Source organism: Melospiza georgiana, chromosome 1 (genome assembly GCF_028018845.1).
Source record: "Melospiza georgiana isolate bMelGeo1 chromosome 1, bMelGeo1.pri, whole genome shotgun sequence".
NCBI classification, from domain to species: domain Eukaryota; kingdom Metazoa; phylum Chordata; class Aves; order Passeriformes; family Passerellidae; genus Melospiza; species Melospiza georgiana.
The window spans coordinates 36605013-36624785 of NC_080430.1; the positions used below are offsets into that span (position 1 = coordinate 36605013).

At 35.9% G+C, this 19773-nt stretch overlaps 1 protein-coding gene across 8 annotated transcripts in view; it reads right to left on the reverse strand.

Annotated features, from left to right (window-relative positions):
• TBC1D5 (TBC1 domain family member 5) overlaps positions 1-19773 on the reverse strand; it is a 316832-nt gene that overhangs the window by 168745 nt on the left and 128314 nt on the right. For all 8 annotated transcript variants that reach the window (XM_058039756.1, XM_058039673.1, XM_058039586.1 and 5 more), the window contains one exon: positions 16721-16856. In XM_058039756.1, coding sequence (XP_057895739.1) covers positions 16721-16820 — 100 coding nt within the window. In that variant the 5' untranslated portion in view covers positions 16821-16856. The remainder of the gene's footprint in view (positions 1-16720; positions 16857-19773) is intronic.

The window sequence follows — 19773 nt, forward strand, 5'->3', positions numbered from 1 at the left end:
AAACAACTATCACTTTGTTGTAGATATTGAGGGAAAAAAAACTCTCCACAAAACATTTTTGCTAAAAAGTATGTAATACATCATGGGACAGATTTCTGTTCCCCACCCTTGCCCTCCTGTGTGGAGGATGAGTAGTGTCAATCCCTCGTGGCACTTCAGAATGGTACTAAGGATGAAAGTACAAAGCACTTGAAGACATAAGAAATATGAGACTTCTAAAATGCAAATAAGACAAGTATGACTAGATTTTTTTTGTGCCTAACAATTATAGTGAAGTTTTCCAAAAGTTTGATGATTTAATTTACACAATAATACAAAAAATTATTTAGTAGTAGTCAATTCTTCCCAACAGGTACCTCAGTTCTTTAAAACAAAAAATCTTTTAGCCAAAAAGAAAACAGTCTGTGTGCAAGACAAAAATGTCACCCAGCACTGGAGAGATTCAGCTTTTTGATTTTGCATTTTTTGACCAAACACCACCTAAGGAAAATGTAAGAACGCATTCCACATATGTAATTCATATTAAAACTGAAAAATAACCATCTGGAGATCAACAGAACATCCCAAGGGTCTACAAATTTGAAAATATTTCCCCTTTTCCTTCCATTTCACCTCAATTTATGGCCGTGATTTGCTTTATGACAAGCATGGTACCTCTCTGTCAAGCTGGAGAGGAGAAAAAGATTTGAACCAGGGACTTTGGCTCTTCCATACCAGAGCTCTGCATTCTCAGCAGGCTTCACACCGTGCCCCCCAACACTGCATCCAGACAGCACAGAGCTTAAGTGAAAGGAATGCTCTGCACCAGGTCATTGGGCACATCCATAGCCTGCTGCTAGAGACCTGGAGGAGGTGCTGAATTTTCACACACACTTTGGGAGTGAAATTCCATACAATAGCTGTCTTACTCAGGTACAGGCCTTATGGAAAAAGCACTCTATGCTGTGACTGCAGGTTGCAAGACAGAGCAAGAAAGAATGTCTACATCTGAACAAGGCTTCCGTTTCCTGCCATTGGAATGACAGTGAATAAAGACGGCGAAAATTGCAGCATGTGAATACTGGTGTAATTACTGAATGGTTCCCCACATAATTATGCAAAACAAATCTATCCATAAGTTAATGTAGCCATTTTCTTTTTGAAACAGAATTTTCATGCCATCCATCAGTCACCCAAAAACACAAACCTTAGACGACTTAAGTACACAGAATTTACTCATTTGGTCTGTAATATAAGCAATGCATGTGAGTAGAAATAAAGGTTTAATGAAACAAAATAACATACTCCACTAGGGAAAACATATTTTGCCCAAAGAAAAAACTCATGTAAATAAGTGGAGGCTTGACTATTTGATAAATATAGCCCCAAAGGTTATATGTTTACTGAAAGAATATAAATATTGTAGGTGATGTAGATTTTTTTTATTTGACTAGAAACATTAATTGCTTTCTAAATACAATAATATTTTTTCAAACTGTGGGGTCTCATTTCTTTTACTGCAACAAGTAACCAATTACCTAACAAAAATGTTTACATTAATCACAATCACTCTATATTTTAGTTTTTGTACCACCGATTTTATTTTTGCTTAGAACTGAACTCCCTCAGGCATTCTTTTGTGCCAACCGTTAATTTCTACCAGTGATAAAGTTCCCTTAAGCTTCTTTTAACATCTACTGGACATGACCTCATAAAATTTAATGCCACTCATTAACCCCAAGCACTTAACTTTACACAGTAATGTCAGGCATCTGACTTTTCAGTGCATGAGAAATCCAAGTGGGAACTGTTTGAGAGATACAAATTACAAATCACTTGAGTAGTAGAAAGAGCTGCAGTGAACAATATTAAAGGGTATATCAAGACTTGAGCAAAAGTAGGGTTCTTGTGATGCCTTCTATCTAAAATTATAAAACATTTATACAAACGGGGGAGGCTGCAACGTGATTGTTTTGGCTTGTGAGAGGACTGAAATTCAGAGACTGAATGCCAGGTTTTCAGCACTGTCTGAAGCAAATATGATGTGCAGTCATGTTTTCTTGGCTGTCCAGTAGCCTTCAGGCATTTGGGAGCAGAACAGGTTTTAGGGTCACCTCACATTCTGCAAAGGCCACACAGCAGTGAGACTGGGGTAAGCCAGAAGAAGCAGTTCCTTCAAAGTGCTCACCCTTTTTTTCCTGCAACAGCCTTGCCTAGGTTTAGCTTTAGAGTGTGGTTGTTCTTCTGATTTTGGTTATGTACCAAGAAAGCTCTCGGAGGGACAGCACTGTTTTTATTTTCCCCGAGATGCACAGATGGGTGATGTCTGCTTAACTCATTTAACCATATTTCCCAGTGGCTTCACACATGTTGGAGAAAATGTGGAAAATTCTAGAGGTGAATGAAAAAAAATACTTAGCAACAATTTTCTGGCTTCTCTTGAACCATTCAAGGACATTTCTTGTGGGGAGCTGCAACTGAGTGACAGCCTGTCATGGCTCTGAGTGTAAAAAAAGGCACATTGTTAGGATAAAAAAAAAAAAAAAAGTGGTTTATTTTGTATTTCTGTTGGCTCAAGAGATATCTAGGCATGCTCTGTGCAAAAGGACAGTGCTATGCAGCTAGAAACATGGCCCATCGGAGTTCCTGATAGCAATCTGCTTATTCAGCTCTGTTATGAAAAGTCCCCTCCCCCAGACTGTACATAGGGCTTGCTTTTTCTTGGTGTCACAGGCTGTTACATTCTGGGTTAAGCAGTTGATGCTGTTGGAGCAGGGATCAGTTTAACATTTCTATACGAATTATACAAGGTAGCTATAAATTGCTTCATGAGGAGCCACGTGAGATTTGATGTGATGTCTCTAAGTGCTACAAGTTTATTTTTTTTCAGCAGCAAAAAGAGCTGGCTCTCAGAACTAAGTGGTAGCTCCTGAATTTACTGATCTTAACTGGGAAGTATATTCTCTGGTACACTGTAAATCTAAACAGAAGTAAGCTGTTTTGCTGAAGCTTTATCTGCACAGAAAGGTATCTCTAAGCCAAAGGTAGGTATGACAGAATTGAGGTTTTCACATATGAACTGCTGTGATCTCTGATATGAGCCCCAGCTCCAATTTCTCTGAATTACTATTTAAACTATAAACCACCCAGAACCAAAATCTACAGTCAATGCACACATCACACTATTGAAAATGGTTTTGCATCTTGCCTGCCACTGGTCTAAGATCACTTTAGCATAATTACAGCTTGATGCAACATCAGTAAGTGTGCATCAGTTGGAAAAGTTTTTATTACCTAATAGCAGGGAATAGTAATAAAGCAGATGTACACCAGGCCACATGACAATGGCAACCAATTGGTCTGTATTTGGCAAAGCAAAGTATTAATGTTTTATAAACACAATGTATGTTATACTTTTCTAACAACAGGGGTGTAAATCTCTGCACAGCATAAACACTTGTGTGGATCAACACAGAGATACTGCTGTGATAGGTACTTTGAAGTTGTAGATAAGAGCTCAAGCTGCAAGATGCCAAAAAAATTGGAAATTTGTAAGGAATCACTGCCAGACTCTTAAATGTAGTAGCACTTGTGGGACTTTCTGAAATATAAATAGTAATTACCTTCAATGCAGAATGTATTTGCAAAAATAAATGTACTGGTGCATATACCAAAACTCACAACTCAGTTTTCTATTTGAGAACCAAACTTTAAAATCTGCAAATTGTGAGTAAAACAACCCCCAAAATACTCTTTTGCTCAACACTCCCTACCCCACAGTGCCCAAATCCATGTACACATGGGCACGCACATACACAAGCGCTCCAATATCCATACGCAAACACGTCAGCCTTAGTGTGAGGGCATCTACCCTGTAGACAATTCAATCAATCTCTCAAGTGACACTCACACGTGCCTGCACACACAAAAGCAGATGTGGCATTAAGATTTACAAAGTTATTGAAACTTTTAACAAGTAAAACGCATCTTTACTTAGCTACACCAGAATGAGGAATAAAGGGGTTTACATATGTTCCAATTCTAAACCTATCAATCAAACCCATGTTATTCCTTTGGGAGCTTATTTACATGCATATTTATCAGCCTCACATGCTAATTCCCTGCTGTTTTATGCCTGCGAGGCATGTTTATGAGTCATAATTGTTGATCTCATTTGATGTATTTCACTGAAGTAAGACATTATTCAGTTATGTGGCCTAATGTCAATGAATTACGATGACCTGATCTTCGAAATGCAACTTGCTCTTTAATTTTTATTAGAGCATTACTTATTCAGAAGAAGAAATACAGTAAAATGGAAGATCACATGTTTTTATAGCCATTTTACTTTAACATCTGATTTTTGAAACACTCCTCCCTACCTCTAGGCAAAGTTTTAAAAGTGTAATTCATAAACACCAAATGAAAAGAATTTTTCCTTGAAATTAGTACACATTACTCAGAGTAGGACCTTTTATAGATGTTCTTATTTTGTTTTAACCAGCCACAAGACAGGCCTTTGGAGCACTGGCATATGGTTTGCAAAAGAAAAACAACCCGACTCAATTCAAAGCCCTGAAATTGTTCTTTGCCTTAACTTCATCAAAACTGAAACCAGACAGAGACTTCACAGCAACTGAGAAATGATTGCTCAAGTAAGTTAAAGGTCCCCAAACTGACTCATCATCTTTAATGCTAAGTGGTGACAATTTATAAGCAGTAAATCACTTGATGGTCAAAGTAAAGACCCAAAGAGGGAATAATTATGCTGTGTACAAACTTCACTGCAGTAGCCTGTATTGTGCCATTAATGGCTATTTCTAGGTGGCAAGCCAGAAACGGTGATAGTAAGCATCCATGCTGTAGGAGTCAATGTAAGTTGCTCCTTATCTTAGGCTAATAAAAATTAGCATTGTACACATAATTTGCTACATGATTTTCAGATGCGCCACTTCCTATCTTAATATTCAGTATTGTTTTAATGCAATTATTATCAATTAAATATGTTCAAAAGTTTCCAAATTGCTGCTCTGAGCTACAGCTTTAGCATGGAGCAGAGTGATATGCAGAAAAATAAAACTATCTTTAGCTAAGCAATGCAAATTCAAACTGCAGGCTCATTTTTCCATAAGAATCTCAAACTGAATATGACAGATATGAGTAAGTATCTTGGAAATCACAGATAGTCTGCATGTATCTTCCTGAATTTGTAATATCCAGAGGACTGGATATACATTATATACAAATATAACATTAATTCCAACGCAAAAAATCCTCAGGATATTTTTCATGTCCAGAATTAAATCAGGCTTTATATGCTCTTTTTTAAAAGTGAAAAGGAGCATTTATTCCTGTGTTTACATGGTATTTTCCAAATCAGAAGTTTGCCTCTGACAGGCATACATTACAAACCAGTTTCTCTAAAAAACCTAAAAATCTTCACTTGAACAAGTAGTTTTTCTAATGTCACAGTTACAAGGGTATAACTTTTGTTCATATAAATGCCACAACTAAAACTGTTATATGTTCATAATAAATAAACAATTATAAAATATATTAAATTTAATTCTGCAAAAAAAGTCAATTCCATAACTTTTCAAACAGAATTTTTCACTTATTATTCAGTATGTTATTGTCTCAAGAACCCCAGAACAGAGCTAGAGCTCTCCACAGTGTAAGCTCTAATTTACAGCTCTTCTTTCTTTGAAATTCAAATAAGCAAAAGGCACAAGCTCATCTGCCTGGGGTACTTTTATTTTAATTTTCTTTTTCCTTTTTTTTTTTTAGAATAACAACAATTAATCTACACTTTTTCTGGCAATAAAGTCTTCCTCTTAGTAAGGCAATAATGTTGTGGTGACCTAGCTGTAATAATTCAGAATGGAGCTTTGTAGACTTTTGCAGAGAAGTATTTTCTTTCATACTTCAATAAACAATGAAACAATATTGGATATTTGGGTCACAGAAGTTTGGAGGTGGCCCTGTGGCTCCATATGCTTCTCTCCTCCATTAAGATAACATCTGTTCTGGCCACCAATCAGCAAATCAAATTTGATGAGAACTCATCTGTGTGCAAAGTAGAAATGCCCAATGATGGACAGATTTATGTTTCATTGCTCCACCCTTTAAATATTTCAAATTGTATGTAACAAAACAAACATTGGCATATTCCAAAATTACGTGTTAAAAAAAAAAGCACCTCTTTATAATGAAACTCAAAACATTATCAGATCACTGCAAACATATTTTCACATGCATTATGTGATCTATCCCTTTAATTGTACTTAGTACTGAAAACACTATACAGTTAATTTTTCCTAAAGTTAAATCATTGATTCCATTACAAATCCAATTTCTCAGAAGAAAAGAATTATCACCACCATAAAAGCTTTATCTGGATGAAGCTTGTGCCTTTTAACTTTTAGGAAGATCAAGAACAATAATTTGTAATGGGATATCAAAATTTTAGTGGAGAAATTTATCATACACGCTACTTGCTAATATTTTGATTATATGGTCTCAGTTGCACTAAACTGGATGGGATTTGTTCAAAAGTTTGAGCATAGTCTTCCTATCCCAGAGTTCATGCATTATTGTGCATCACTTTAGTATCCAAGCAAAAGATTTAACTGCCAGCTGTTTGTACAGAAATAAGGTATTTAGAATTTATCACTAAAGGTGTGAAACACCTTTATTGATCATTCAGCCCAAATTTGACTGAACACCACCATGTCAAGTAAACCATAGCACTGTTGTGTTTGCTTTGAAAAACTCTTGTGAGAAGTATTTTCCCTCTACTTAAGACAGGACCTGGCAATACTATGATACAAAACTACGAAATAAATAAGCATAAATAAATCAACTTTGACAATCAGTTCATTAAGGTGGAGTAGTATTCCTTAGATTTTCAGCCAAATCATGTTTTAATAGTAATACCCAAATATATCTGTACTGAGACACCATTTATCAAAGGTCCAGGAATAGTTAAATATATTCAAAACATTTGAATTTTATTTAATTACTCAAAATACTGAAAAGGTGACAATGATTACATCTTTTGAAATAGTTTTCACTTCCATTACAAAAAATACTTTTAGCTGAAATTTCTGAGATGATATATGCTTATTTAAGTTTGTATATAAAACATGAAAAAGTTGTGTGTGTGTGTTTTCTGTACTGAAGTTACACTTTCCTAGTTAATTAGCTACCTGCCTCACAAAAACTGCCTGAAAGAAGGAGCTGAAGGTTGGCATCATCACTGATGCAGTGTCCTGCAACTTGAATGATGTTCCTGGCCCTGCTACAAACCTCTTGTATGAACAAGTCCTATCATTTTACCAGCTTCAAATTCCTTTTTGTATGAGAACACATAATCTGGCTGCTCCTCCTATGACAGTTACAAGAATTAATTTCATTGCTTCTTTTGTATACGACACCTTCTAAAAGCACACAGATGCAAAACAAACACCGCAAGTCCCACTTCCCTTTTCAAGAAGATCAAGCCAAGGAGCACAAATTGCATCACAGCCTTGTGTGGCTGTCACAAATGGTGAAAGTAAATCTCATTTGCTATATCCTTTTGTGTCATTTGTGCTGTGGTTGAAATGTTATAGTCACATGACTACTGATGTAATGAACTAAACATGTAAGATGATGAAGAAACTGAACAAAGATACTTATGAATACCTAAAAGATATTCTAGATCTGACAGAAGTGTTCAGTCTTGTCACAGAGTGTGTCTATGTACATCCATATAAATCTCAAGCTTAAAATAGTCAGAAACAAAACCCACTGATAGTTCACTTAAACAAAATAAGATTTAAACACAAGCTGGCACACATGCCTGTGAAACGTGATGGTCCTTATCCAGTATTGCTTAGATTTGAGCTAGTTCGCTATTTTGTTGACTGAAAAAAGATAGGCAAAAGCAGAAAGGCTATCCACATTTCTCTCTGTCCCCCCATTTTAGCACTCATGTTTAGTGAGAAAGGTGTTCTCTTATTATCCTGTATATATAGCCTTTTTAAAATTATTGTGTATAAAATGAAAATGAAAATGGGGACTGACTTCAAGAATCAGTTATATGCGTTCTGCCTTTGCATGGCCAAACCTCGACACCAAATGCTTAAAATCTGAACATTCCCCAAACAGGAACCCCAACTAACCACAATGCAGTACCCTGGGCTAAACGACTGCTTCCCTTAAAGGGCACTCAGGCTTGTTACCTTTGCAGCCAATTGGAACCTAGCCATTAATTTTAATAGGGTCAGGATCAGGCCCCTGACTTTTTCGACATCAAAGAAACATCTTTCACAGTCATGTTGTTATAAATAATTAAAGCTGATTAGTAATAATAAGGTACCTTAACCAAAAAGGTAAACAGTGGAGACATTTATTATCAAAGTAAGAAAAGAAAATTAAAATAACCTCCAACACTTTTGTATGTGCAATTCATCAGGAAATGTTGTAAAAGAACAAAAACAAATGTTGGCTCACTCCAGAGGTTCTTTGTCATCATTAATGTATTCAGGTTTTCACAGCTGAATTGCTGTACTTTGAAAAGATTTTCATGAAAGGAAACTCAAATTCAACGTTTAAACAAAGCTGTCAGGTTACCAAGATTCGTATTTGCTTGTATGTCCAGAAAATGTTTTATCCTTTTTAAAAACCCGTTAGGTTAGAAGTATTATTATTCCTTTGCTTTCAATTTGTAAACAACAGAAAATAAGCTTTTGTTAAGCAGCACACATTTATTTATTTATTTATTTGCTACTGCGAAGCTGAAACCAGCAGTTAGAAATATCTGTTCCAAAGCAGAGGTGAAACTACCTGGTACAGATATTTTACTTCATTACTAGTTCTGTTCCTCAAATTGATACAAATGGCCTCCTTCTGTTTCTGTCTGTCTGCTTGCCTGATCAGCGGAGCTAATTGTCAGAGCTGGGGAGATCTCCTATACCTAAACAGAAGATATGCAGTTTGTAACCTGCTTAATTTGCCTTATGTCCTGGATGGCCCTCAGTATGTTGTTCATTAAAGTATCAGCTGTTTCGGCTGTTGCAGTGGCAACCTAAGCATAGGCCTATTTTTCTTTGTTAAAAGGCCAGATTGTCAATAAATAATACACATCTTACCAGATAATTTATTACCACTTAAATATGACAGTACTTTATGTCTCTCCCCTTTCGTGTGTCTTAGTTTTGATTGTCCAAGGAGGACGAGGGCAGGGAGTACCCTGGTACCATGGAGGCTAAAGAATAAGGCTCATTAGCCAATCAAAAGCTAAAAACTGAAGCTTTGCAGTTTCAATTGACTGAAAGTAGGTTGAAACCTTCTCTTTTTAAAATAGGGAATTCCAGGTTGTTATAAATGTCCACATACATGAAAGAGAGGAAACATCCCATCTGTAGTGACATATTTCTGATATATAGAACAATCAATTTCTAATTCAATCAAATTTGTGACAGTTAAGCTCTTTAAAAATGTTTTAACATACATTTAATCTCAGATACAGAGGTCTGTAACATCAGCTAGCTGCTCACAACTCATACACTGCTTTGTAAATTACAATCTTTAGTACGTCAGGACAGAAGTAAACCCAGACATTTAATTATTATCCTGTACCAATCATGCTGGCCTCAGCTAGAATTCTGATTTACTAGTCTTTCATTATACATACACAAGTACAATCAAACGTGTACAGTTCGATTTTTTTAAATTAAGAGAATCTGCCTTTTCCATATGTAAGAGATATAGCCATTTAACATAATTTGAACATTTCCTGGAAACACTTAATATGTAAGGTATTTATGGCCAGTAACCTTCGTATTATATTTCTGTGTAGTCTGAGTAAAATATTCAAAAGAATGATTGTATTCTCATTCTTAGCTTATGTATAACTTTTTATAATGCACTAGTTTTAAACCACTTTGAATTACATTTACAGAGGTTGTATTAAAAAAGATTATTCTGTTTTATTTTGCTGTTCAGTAGGTTACTATGGTTTAAATGGAAATTTCTTCTTGGTATTTTAAGGTTCTCTAAGCATGTAATATTTATTAAAAAAAATTAAATTTCTTTTTCATTTAACTTGCTTTTTTTCCTTTTATACTACAAGTATTATTACGCTACACATATACTAGGAAGTGAGATGAGAGCCAACTAGTTGATCTTTAACTTGAAATTGGGGAGAGCTAGGAAAAGGAACAGAAATGCTCAAAACAGCCTCTCCCAAAATAGGGTCACAAGGAGTTGTTAGAAGAATGACATGAGGCTGACAAGTGATTTATGCCAGTATTCAGGCAGAGTTGTATCTGGAAAGACCTGGAAACTCCCAGCTCAGATGACTGAACTGAGGTAGTGTGCCAGTGTCATTAGTGAGAATGGTCTTGTTTTCATACAATGATTTAGAGTGGAACTTCCAAAATGACATTTTAAAAATTTCACTTGGATCAAGAGAAGTCATGGGTGCTCAGAGAAGCTGTGAATGACCATCCCTGGAAGTGTTCAAGGTCAGGCTGGAGGAGATCCTGAGCAACATGACTTAGTGGGAGGCTTCCTGCCCATGGTGGGAGGGCTGGAACTGGATGGTCTTTAATTTGTCTTCCAACCCAAACCATTCCATGAACAGACATCACTGTCCAAAAGGTCATCCCTAGTATCTGCCATATCAACCACTGAAGGCCATTTCCCTACATGATGTTTGTGCCAGTTTCCCATGTCAGAGAATAACCCCCAAACTGGAGTTAATGCAATGTGCAACTCATGTGAAGCCACGAAAACCCCCCATATCTACCAATTCTAGAGAGGGGAATCCATGGTATTTCACATGTCCATGGCAGCCCTACTCACATTTGCTCCCACAACTGAAGTAATTAAAAAAAAAACTCCTGCAATTCCTAAATACAAATTTGCAGTAAGGCACTGAAACCAAAGGGCTCACAAGAAGCAAATTTCTAAGAGCATATCAACACTTGTACAAATACATTATTTCAAGTAAAAATTGTACTGTGTGATAGCTAAGATAGCTAGATTTTCAACTAACTATATTAAATATATGCATTTTTAAACATGCATAGTTTCTCTGTTAACTGATCTTTTAATAAAAATGTCTAATACAGAAAAGAGGAAAATGAAGAGTTCTAGGGAAGCAGCTAGTGACAGCCGGAGTTAGCTCAAGATACACTGTGTTGCTCCAAAAGCCTTTGTCACTACAAGCCTGTTGCAGCTCAATTAAAGGAAGCTAAACAGCAGTTATTATTAATAAATGAATATTAAAATGCTTGTTATGTTAGCATATGGCGTTTGAATATGTAAAAACCATTCTTGTTTTTATTCATCCAATATGAAGTGAAACAGACCAAAGATGGCCCCTTCTTCTCCATCATACCTGTGCCTTTAATGAGGAAGCCAAGCCCTGCAGAAGCACAAAGGTTTTGAACAGGACCACTAGTAAGAACTGTGCTGGTGGGGCACACTGATAATTTCTGACTGAAGGGTAAAACTCCCCAGTGAAGGACACAGGGCTTTTTCAGGGCCTGGTGTAAACCACAGCATGGAACCCCAAAGACATTAAGAAACAATCACAACCCTCAGCTCTTCTGTTCCAGTATAATGCAAAGAGGTTCTCTGCTCCAATCTTGTCTTTTTAATGAAAACACACAGTAGCATGCATATTTAAAAGGACTCTTAAAAACACAATGCTATATTTCATGTACATGTCACTCCCTGGAGAGAAGATGGAATAACACACATTATATGGCACACATGACGTCATAAAATATGCTATCAAAAATATTTGATAAGAAAACAGTAAGTCTTCAACAACTCACTGTATTTGGATTCTGCATTGCTTTTACCTAGGAACGCATTTCTCACACAGAGAGGTGCAGACCTCTGTGTTTGTTTCCTTTAAATGAACCGATCCCTAAAAATGCAGGTAAATAAATGCTGTACAGGGCAATTCACATTAGCACTGTATATCTGGGTGAAGGGGACTGTAAGGGGAAAAAACCCTTAACTTATAACACTGAGTAGCTAAGGACCAGTTAGAAGATAATGTCATTTTCTGACAGTAAAAATTCACTTAACCCTGTAAGGAATGTCCAGGGCCAAAACAGCCCATGTCAATTACACTAAAAATTTGGGGAAATTATTTGACAACACATGCTTTGTCCAGAAAAGATGGCATTCACTTTATTACTTCATTCCCCTCTGTTTTCTACTTGTTTTCTGTATGACACTAATATAAACCAGGATTTTCAAATTTCACATAAGGTATAGCTCTCAATGGAAATACTTTCTAGTGATCAGGGCTATGAGGTTAACACCAGAATAGCAAAATTCTCCAAAGACAAGCAATGGAAACACCCACACAGTATATGGCCAAAATGGAAATATGAATGCTCTGTTATCATTTCTCGTATTTTTTCACAGCAGGTTTGGGAAGCAGAAGGGATGCAATAGTAAGTATGAGGTCGGGAACTTATCTGGCTCAACTGGATTAATTTCAGTCATACACTCCAGTAGTTATCTTTGTCCTTCCAGCAACATCAGCCTTCTCTGTCCTCACCACCAACTGTAGCCCTTACACATGAAATATATCCTGCCAAACTCCAAAACACTCTGACCCATTAAAGGTTTCCTCTTTTCTTCTATTGAGAACAAAAAACACATTACATTTTTTCTATGTGAAGTATGCTATTAAATAATAGCTTGTACACTAATTAAAGCAAATGTAATTGTGAGAACACACTGACATTGTTAAAGTAAATTACCCAATTTGTTAATAGTTTCATTTCAAGTGACCTTAATTGTATTAATTGTGATATTGAGAAAATTAAATTGAAGAGTATTAAATGCATTGTTCCAGTCTGTCCTTAGAGGATCAACTTTCTCATTATATCAATGAAATGGGAATACTACCTACCACGCTCTTCAAAACTTGTGTCGGAATGTGGTGGACACTGTAACTTGGAGTGAAAATTCATGGCAGAAAGTTAACCTAGTTACTCCATTTCAATGTAACAGAAACCTTCAGCATTTGGAAGTCAGAAAAACAGTTTGTCAGATGCAATATGCAGGGAGAAGGTACAACAATAATGTTTCTGAAATTTCATTCAGGTCTCACAAAGTCTCTGCTGGAGACAGAGCTATGATTCACCAATTTCTCTTTGAAAGATCCCTGGTTCAGAGGGGATCACACAAAAACATTGTTAGAATAAAGTGAGTGAAAGCATCTCATCCTTAGAAGAGAGAATGCAGAAAGATGTCATCAAGTCAAAAGACTACCATAGTCAAAACAAAACATAATAATGTACACATATCTAAATGCGTGTAAATTAAAATACAACCAGATCCACAAGAAACAACCAAAAATTAAAATTTCTTAAAATAACTAGAATCCTCCATTTGAAGTATTAGATTGCAAAAGTGAGAATCCCTGCCATAAATTTCTAATCAACTATTTTAAAATGCTATTTAAAAAAGCATAAATGAGTGCATTTTTTGGCATTGTACCTTTTTTGTATCTTGAAAGAAAAATCAGACACAAGGAAAATAACACAGGCCAAATTCATCAACAGAAAAGGACAAAAATACTGTTTTAATGAATTTTAGAAAATGTTTTAAAGGGACAGAAAAAAGATGTTTACAGTTAAAGGCTTATTCAGAAGTTTTTAAACTTGCAAACAAGCACATTCTCATGGCTCATCATAACTTAAGATTCAAAGTTTATCAGTTATATAAAATCTGGAGAGCTACCAACACCCAGACCTTTCTCCAAATGACACTTACCTCATCTGTAATGATCTACTTTCATTTGTTCAGCTAGGTAACTGTCTCATGCCTAGCATCTGCAACATTAATCCTTGCAGCTGTTTCTAGTGAACCATGTCTTAATCTTCTCAGGCCACTTCTCCAAAACCTCAAGAATACTTTGAATTTTACATCTACTCTCCATTGTGTCAACAGTCCTGTCCCAAATAAACCACGTTTTCTATCTGTTCCTTCACTGAATTTTTAATAAAAGCACTGAGTACTACTAGACTCAACATATTTCTGGAATCCTATCCAATGTACCCTTTCAAGCTGACAGCAAATGAACAAAAAGTAGTCGACGCATGCAGTTTTCCAAGCAGCTATACTTAAGAGCAACCCGTGTATTTTTGAGATTTCTTTAATTTTATGAAAACTGTGAGAGAATTTCGTAACTCCAGCTGGACATGACATCTTCTGGTTCTCCATCAAGTTTTGGTATCAACTGCACATGCTAAAAATACAACACTTCATGCAGATTTACAAATCTGACTAGATCAGTAACTAAGTATTTCTTTTCAGCACGCTTATTAGGGCTGTGCTTTTTTCCAATCACCCCATCTCAGTAAAAGCTTTTATCACTCTGTCTCTAAGGTTAGCATTCAGCCATGTTTAAAAAAGACGATTTAGATATACTGATATTCTACAATATTGCACAGAATGTCTCCAGTGGACCACCACTCCACCGTATTTCTGTGATTCATGATACAAAAAAATTAAAATAGAGATTTTCACCAAGTTGATTCTGTATCACCCCTGAAACTTGAGGCTGCATTGAAAAACCTTGTCTTGAAATACTTTTGTGAAGACAACAACGGACAGACTGCATGGACAGGAACAACTGTATACTTTGATGCCTAAAGAGCTAACACCAACCATACACATACTTTATTTAAAATGAAGCATTAAAACTTCGAAGATCTATTCTGGATATATAAAGTTTCAAATTAAAATGCACTATGTGTTTCACAGCAAAAAAGGCTATGAAGATGAAATGGATGCTTTATATAAAATATTTACATAGATAGAACATAAGAAATGTACCATAGTTGGTAACCTTTATGACTTGGGGAACCATGTATTTACATATCTTTATCCTCACATGTGCGTATGTGTGTGTTGTGTATATATTTTTAACAGTTGACAGCTGTTTTAGAGCATACAGAGATGCCAAGCTGAATGAGGGTCTTGATTACTTCAAGATTAGCTATCTAAAGTTTCTATTCATTTTAAGTGTTGTTAGTGCGAAGAGTCATTAGTCACTTCCTTGTCTCATAGAACATCAGCATACATTTACATTGTTAATGAACATTTGGGGTAAATGAATTAATGGCACTTTTAAACATCAATTCAATCCTAATAACTTTGTATGTCATAGAAATGTTAAGGTTGGGATAAAAATGAGAAACCTTTTCAGTCAAGGTAACTAATCGCTTCTGGGCACAATAAAGGGTAAAATTAACTTACGGTGTTTTTTTAACAGGGTGAAAATTTTGCTTTTTCTTGAAACAGAGTTGAAAGAATTATCAATTTTTTTTTAAAGCAAACAGGAATTGGAAGAAAATGTTTATCTTTTTCTTGACTGGGGTAGACTAGAAGCAAGCTATTTGTCCTCTTGAAAATGGTTATTATTTTAGGTTATTGAAAAAAAGATTATTTTAAAGTTTCTAAAATATGTACAAAAATGCATTCGCTTTATCAGGCTAAAATGGCTTCGTATCGTTAAGATGTCAAATATGATAGAAAAGAAACACTGCCTAGAAAAGCTATTCCATTTATTCGTCAGGTTTTAAAATATTGTCTCCATGACGTACATTGTCATTTTTAAACATTGAAGAAGCTTTGTAAACCAATAAAGAAAGAGTGAAAAAATTAACTCAAAGGGACAATGAAGTTTTACCAATATATTTGGAAGCAAACCATCAGCTTCTTCTTAACAGAAGTAACAAACCTGACTGAGCACAACTGGACAGAGCTTTTTAATAAGCACTAGTAAACAGAGGATTTATAAACAGATACACCCACATAAACTAGTTGATCTGGGTAGGGACTTAGAAAATGTGACAAAGTTGTTTCAACTCTGTAATTTAAAATAAATTTTTTATTTTGCCCTCCTGGTACATGTGTTCAATGACTGGAAAATTACAGGTAGTTAAGGTGCCACTGTGTATAACTGAGTACTTGAGGAATGTTTTCATGACAAGGACGAGCTTTCTCATTAAGCTTATCACTTTCTTCTAACCAACTACCCTGTCACTACTAGCAAATAAGTAGAAAAGATGAGCAAAACAGACAGGCATTGCATCATCCAAGCAGTTTGTTCTCATTGTTCATTAGGGTCTTCCAAATACTGCATTTAACTAATTTGCTTCAGGTTATGTAGTAATTTCTATCTTTAGAGCCTATTCATTCTATCTCAGCTTTGAGATTTTTTTCAAATAAGAACATAGGGGCTGAGTCAAACAAAAATCAGACTTTGTATTTGCATAATTTTGTCCAAAATAATATACTGAACTTAACTGCAGAACCAAATAAGTCAAAAAAAAAAAAAAGGAAAAAAAAGGAAAAAAAAACCCAAACAAAAAAGATCCTTAAACCGAAGCAGTGTAAGAGTCCATGCTTGAGAAAGTAACATAAAGTCATGCTCCATTTCAATATTCTTATGCTGAAGTCAGTGTTTGGTTTATGATTAAAAAAGGATGACAGCACATTAAACATTTGGCTAATGCTTCTGTCTGTAATTGAAAGTTGACTTTTCGTGGTTTTCATTAGTGTCAGAGTGTTCCTCACATACTCTGTGAAATGTTCTTTAAGTTGCCCTGTTCAACTTCATTGAGTGAATTAAACGAATTATGACAGGTACAGTTATTATGACACACTTATGTAAGGTATAAACTCAAAAAAAAGTACAGAAATACAAACTCACCTTCCCCTGGCTTGTTCAAAAAACTCTGCAAGGGATCAATGCCTATCTCTTGTTCCTCTGTTTGCAAAGGGTGACTGGTTTCAGACACAGAATGATACATACTGGCAGTAGTAAATCCCAACTAATGAGTATTTATCTGGAAGAAAAAAAACAGAGAAACAAACACTTAGTATTCCTTTAACTATTTTTCAATCACAGGAGTCAACAACAAAAGTACTTAAAACCTCCCCTTATTTTCCAGTCACATCATCACCATTAGTTGCCTAATTAGCAGAACAATAGTGTTTCCATTTGAACGTTGTAAATGTATTATTTGGAGTCCAAAAGAATTGTTATAGTTCCTACAAATATCACACTGCAAGTAAAAGTTCAAGTGTGGTTTTGAAGACTGTAAAACAGGGCAAGAGCTTCTTTCCATCCTTCTTCTAGTTTTCCCTACTCATCTTTTAGTCTGATTCCAAGGAGAACTGATGCTAGTTCTTGGGCATGATGAAGATTATGGAGCAAAATTGAGGAAAGACCATCATCATCACTCTTCTGGACCCAAGACTGTTCACCCCAGAAATCTTCCTTTTAACCACTCCTTTTTCAGAAATCATAGGTCAAGTATAACAGCAACAGACACACAAAAAGAGAATGGATTAATACTGACTAGCATGATAGATGAATTTGGTTTTATCAAGATTTATATTAACTTTTGTCTTGGTTCTGGCAAGAACAGGTTTTGCAGTCGCCAGGAGGTGGCATGGCCAGGGCCCAGAGGTTTTTCTATACCGTGTCATGTCACTACCAGGGCAGGGAGAAGGGAGTCTTTTCTGGGAAGAAGGTTTTTTTTTCTGGTCAAGTAGGAATGGCAGAGGTTGGGTAATGCGGCTCTCATCTGGAGGGAGTGTTGTCAGGGTTTCCACAGTGAGCAAGAATGTTTCTTTTCTTGTCTTGTCATCAGTTTCTTTCTTTTCTTGTTGTTAGCATCATTGCTGTTACTGTTCATTTTTCTTACCTCATCGCTGTTTCCAGTAAATTGTTCTCATCTCAACCTGTGATCTGTACCTTTTGTTCCTCCAGTTCTCCTCTCCATCCCAGTGCAGGGAGGAGGGAGGGAAGGAAGGAATCAGCAAGTGAGCTGTGTGTGTGCCATGTAATGGTTTCAGTGGGAAAACTTAACTGGAAAACACCATTACTAAACCAGGATGGCCTTCTAGAAAGATGATGTTAAGGAAGCATTTTAAGAAACGTAATCGACAAAGACATCTTCCAAAAATGAAGGCCAAAAGGGAAGTAATGGCAGAACTAAAACTTTAGGAAGTGGGTGACGCAGATTCATCATCACAGGCTCCTGAATGGCACTCACATCACTATCAAGCAACTGAATGAGAACTATGTTAGAAGTTCATTTGAGGAGTGCTGGAAGATAATACAGGCTGCAACAAATTAGAGGATGCCAATAAGAGGGTGAAAAGCAGACGATGTTATGATCAGTGCATAAGAAAGAGAAACTACCTTTCCAGTGCATTAACAGTGCAAGAGTACATTTGCCAGGACTGCATTTTAGTCACTGTACAGCAATTTATTAACTCACAGCACAAAAAAACCTAAGCCAGCTAAATAGGTCTGATTTGCCCAAGCACACTAAGTAGCTACCTATGACTGCCAGATGAGTTTTAAATATCACTTACTTTAACTGCTTTGTTTACAAGTATCATAACTTTCTAACCGCAACAAAATTATATTTAGAAAAAATTATAAAAAGAGATACAAGAAGAGGTATGCATCTACACTTTCAGGACTGGCATATTAACAAATATGAAATCACTTCAATTATGCTTTTTCTTTGGTTCCTAGAAGGTATGGCACTGATCAGGTAGGCTTTATACCTTCAGTTTACTGTCAATAAATGAAGGGGAACTGGAATCCTTAAGACTTTTTATGGTCTATACCTTCTTAATTTTACTATTAAGTTATGAGGAAAAAAACCCCAAACCCAAAAAATCTCAGGATAATTATCTAGTTGGGCCACTATTAGGCAATTACTTGAAACCAGTGCACCCAGGCTGTTTTCAAAAGCATGCTCTCTCAGCTGTATTCCATGAGGGTTTATCCTCTGCGTGCCCTGGCACTTGTGTTACCGTGGTGATGAAATGATTCCCACCATCTCTCACTTCTGTTCAGCTAGTAAGGAACATCTGAAGGTCTTGGGAACAAGGAGCCAGTAACCGAGGGAAGGTAGGACTTACACTTGAGCAGTGGTACACCTTTATGTCAAATTATTACAATCATCAAGTCATGTGACAAAACACACCACAAAACCACAGAATTGCCTTGAACAATTCTATATGAGGCCCAGCAAAATGTGCTGCGACTGTATGCATACCTCACGTGTTTCCTCTGTAATTTTAAAACTGCAACAATGAAAACTGCATGAATGGTATCCTGAAGAAAAATATTTACAAACTTGTTAGCCCATTAAATAACATTTACCTGTAGTCTTATGGCTGAAAAAATATAAAGAGATGTTTATAAATACCTGATATTTTAAATAAATAAAAGAAAAAATAATTTATTTAAAGAAAGAAAACAAAACCCGCACCAACTTCACAGAAGTAATTTTTTTTCCCGCTGGAATTTTAGCTGCTGCTCTTGTTTCTTTTTCTATACAGCTGTAAATATCTTTTTCCTGATCAGTTGATTTTGTCTTCACTAAAATGACAAGCTTTTTCAGACTGTGCTGCTTAAGTTTAACTGTTTCTTTTTATGTTCCTTCAGAGATTGCTACACAATTGGACCAAAGCAGAACCCTGAGTGTCTTTCAAACTGAGAACCAGGCACAAAATGACCTTACCAGCCATTATAGTTCTAGCAGCCACCACTTAATTAAGACACAGTATGTTTCAGACTTACACTGTCTTACATCCATAACATGGTATCAATTTAGCCCTAGTAAGTTTGCTCTTCTATGTCCTCTTCTGTATCCACCTTTTTTTTTTTAATACTCCCCAAATGCCATACCTTTACAATCTATATGCACCATAATTTACTTTACAGACTGTTAGAGC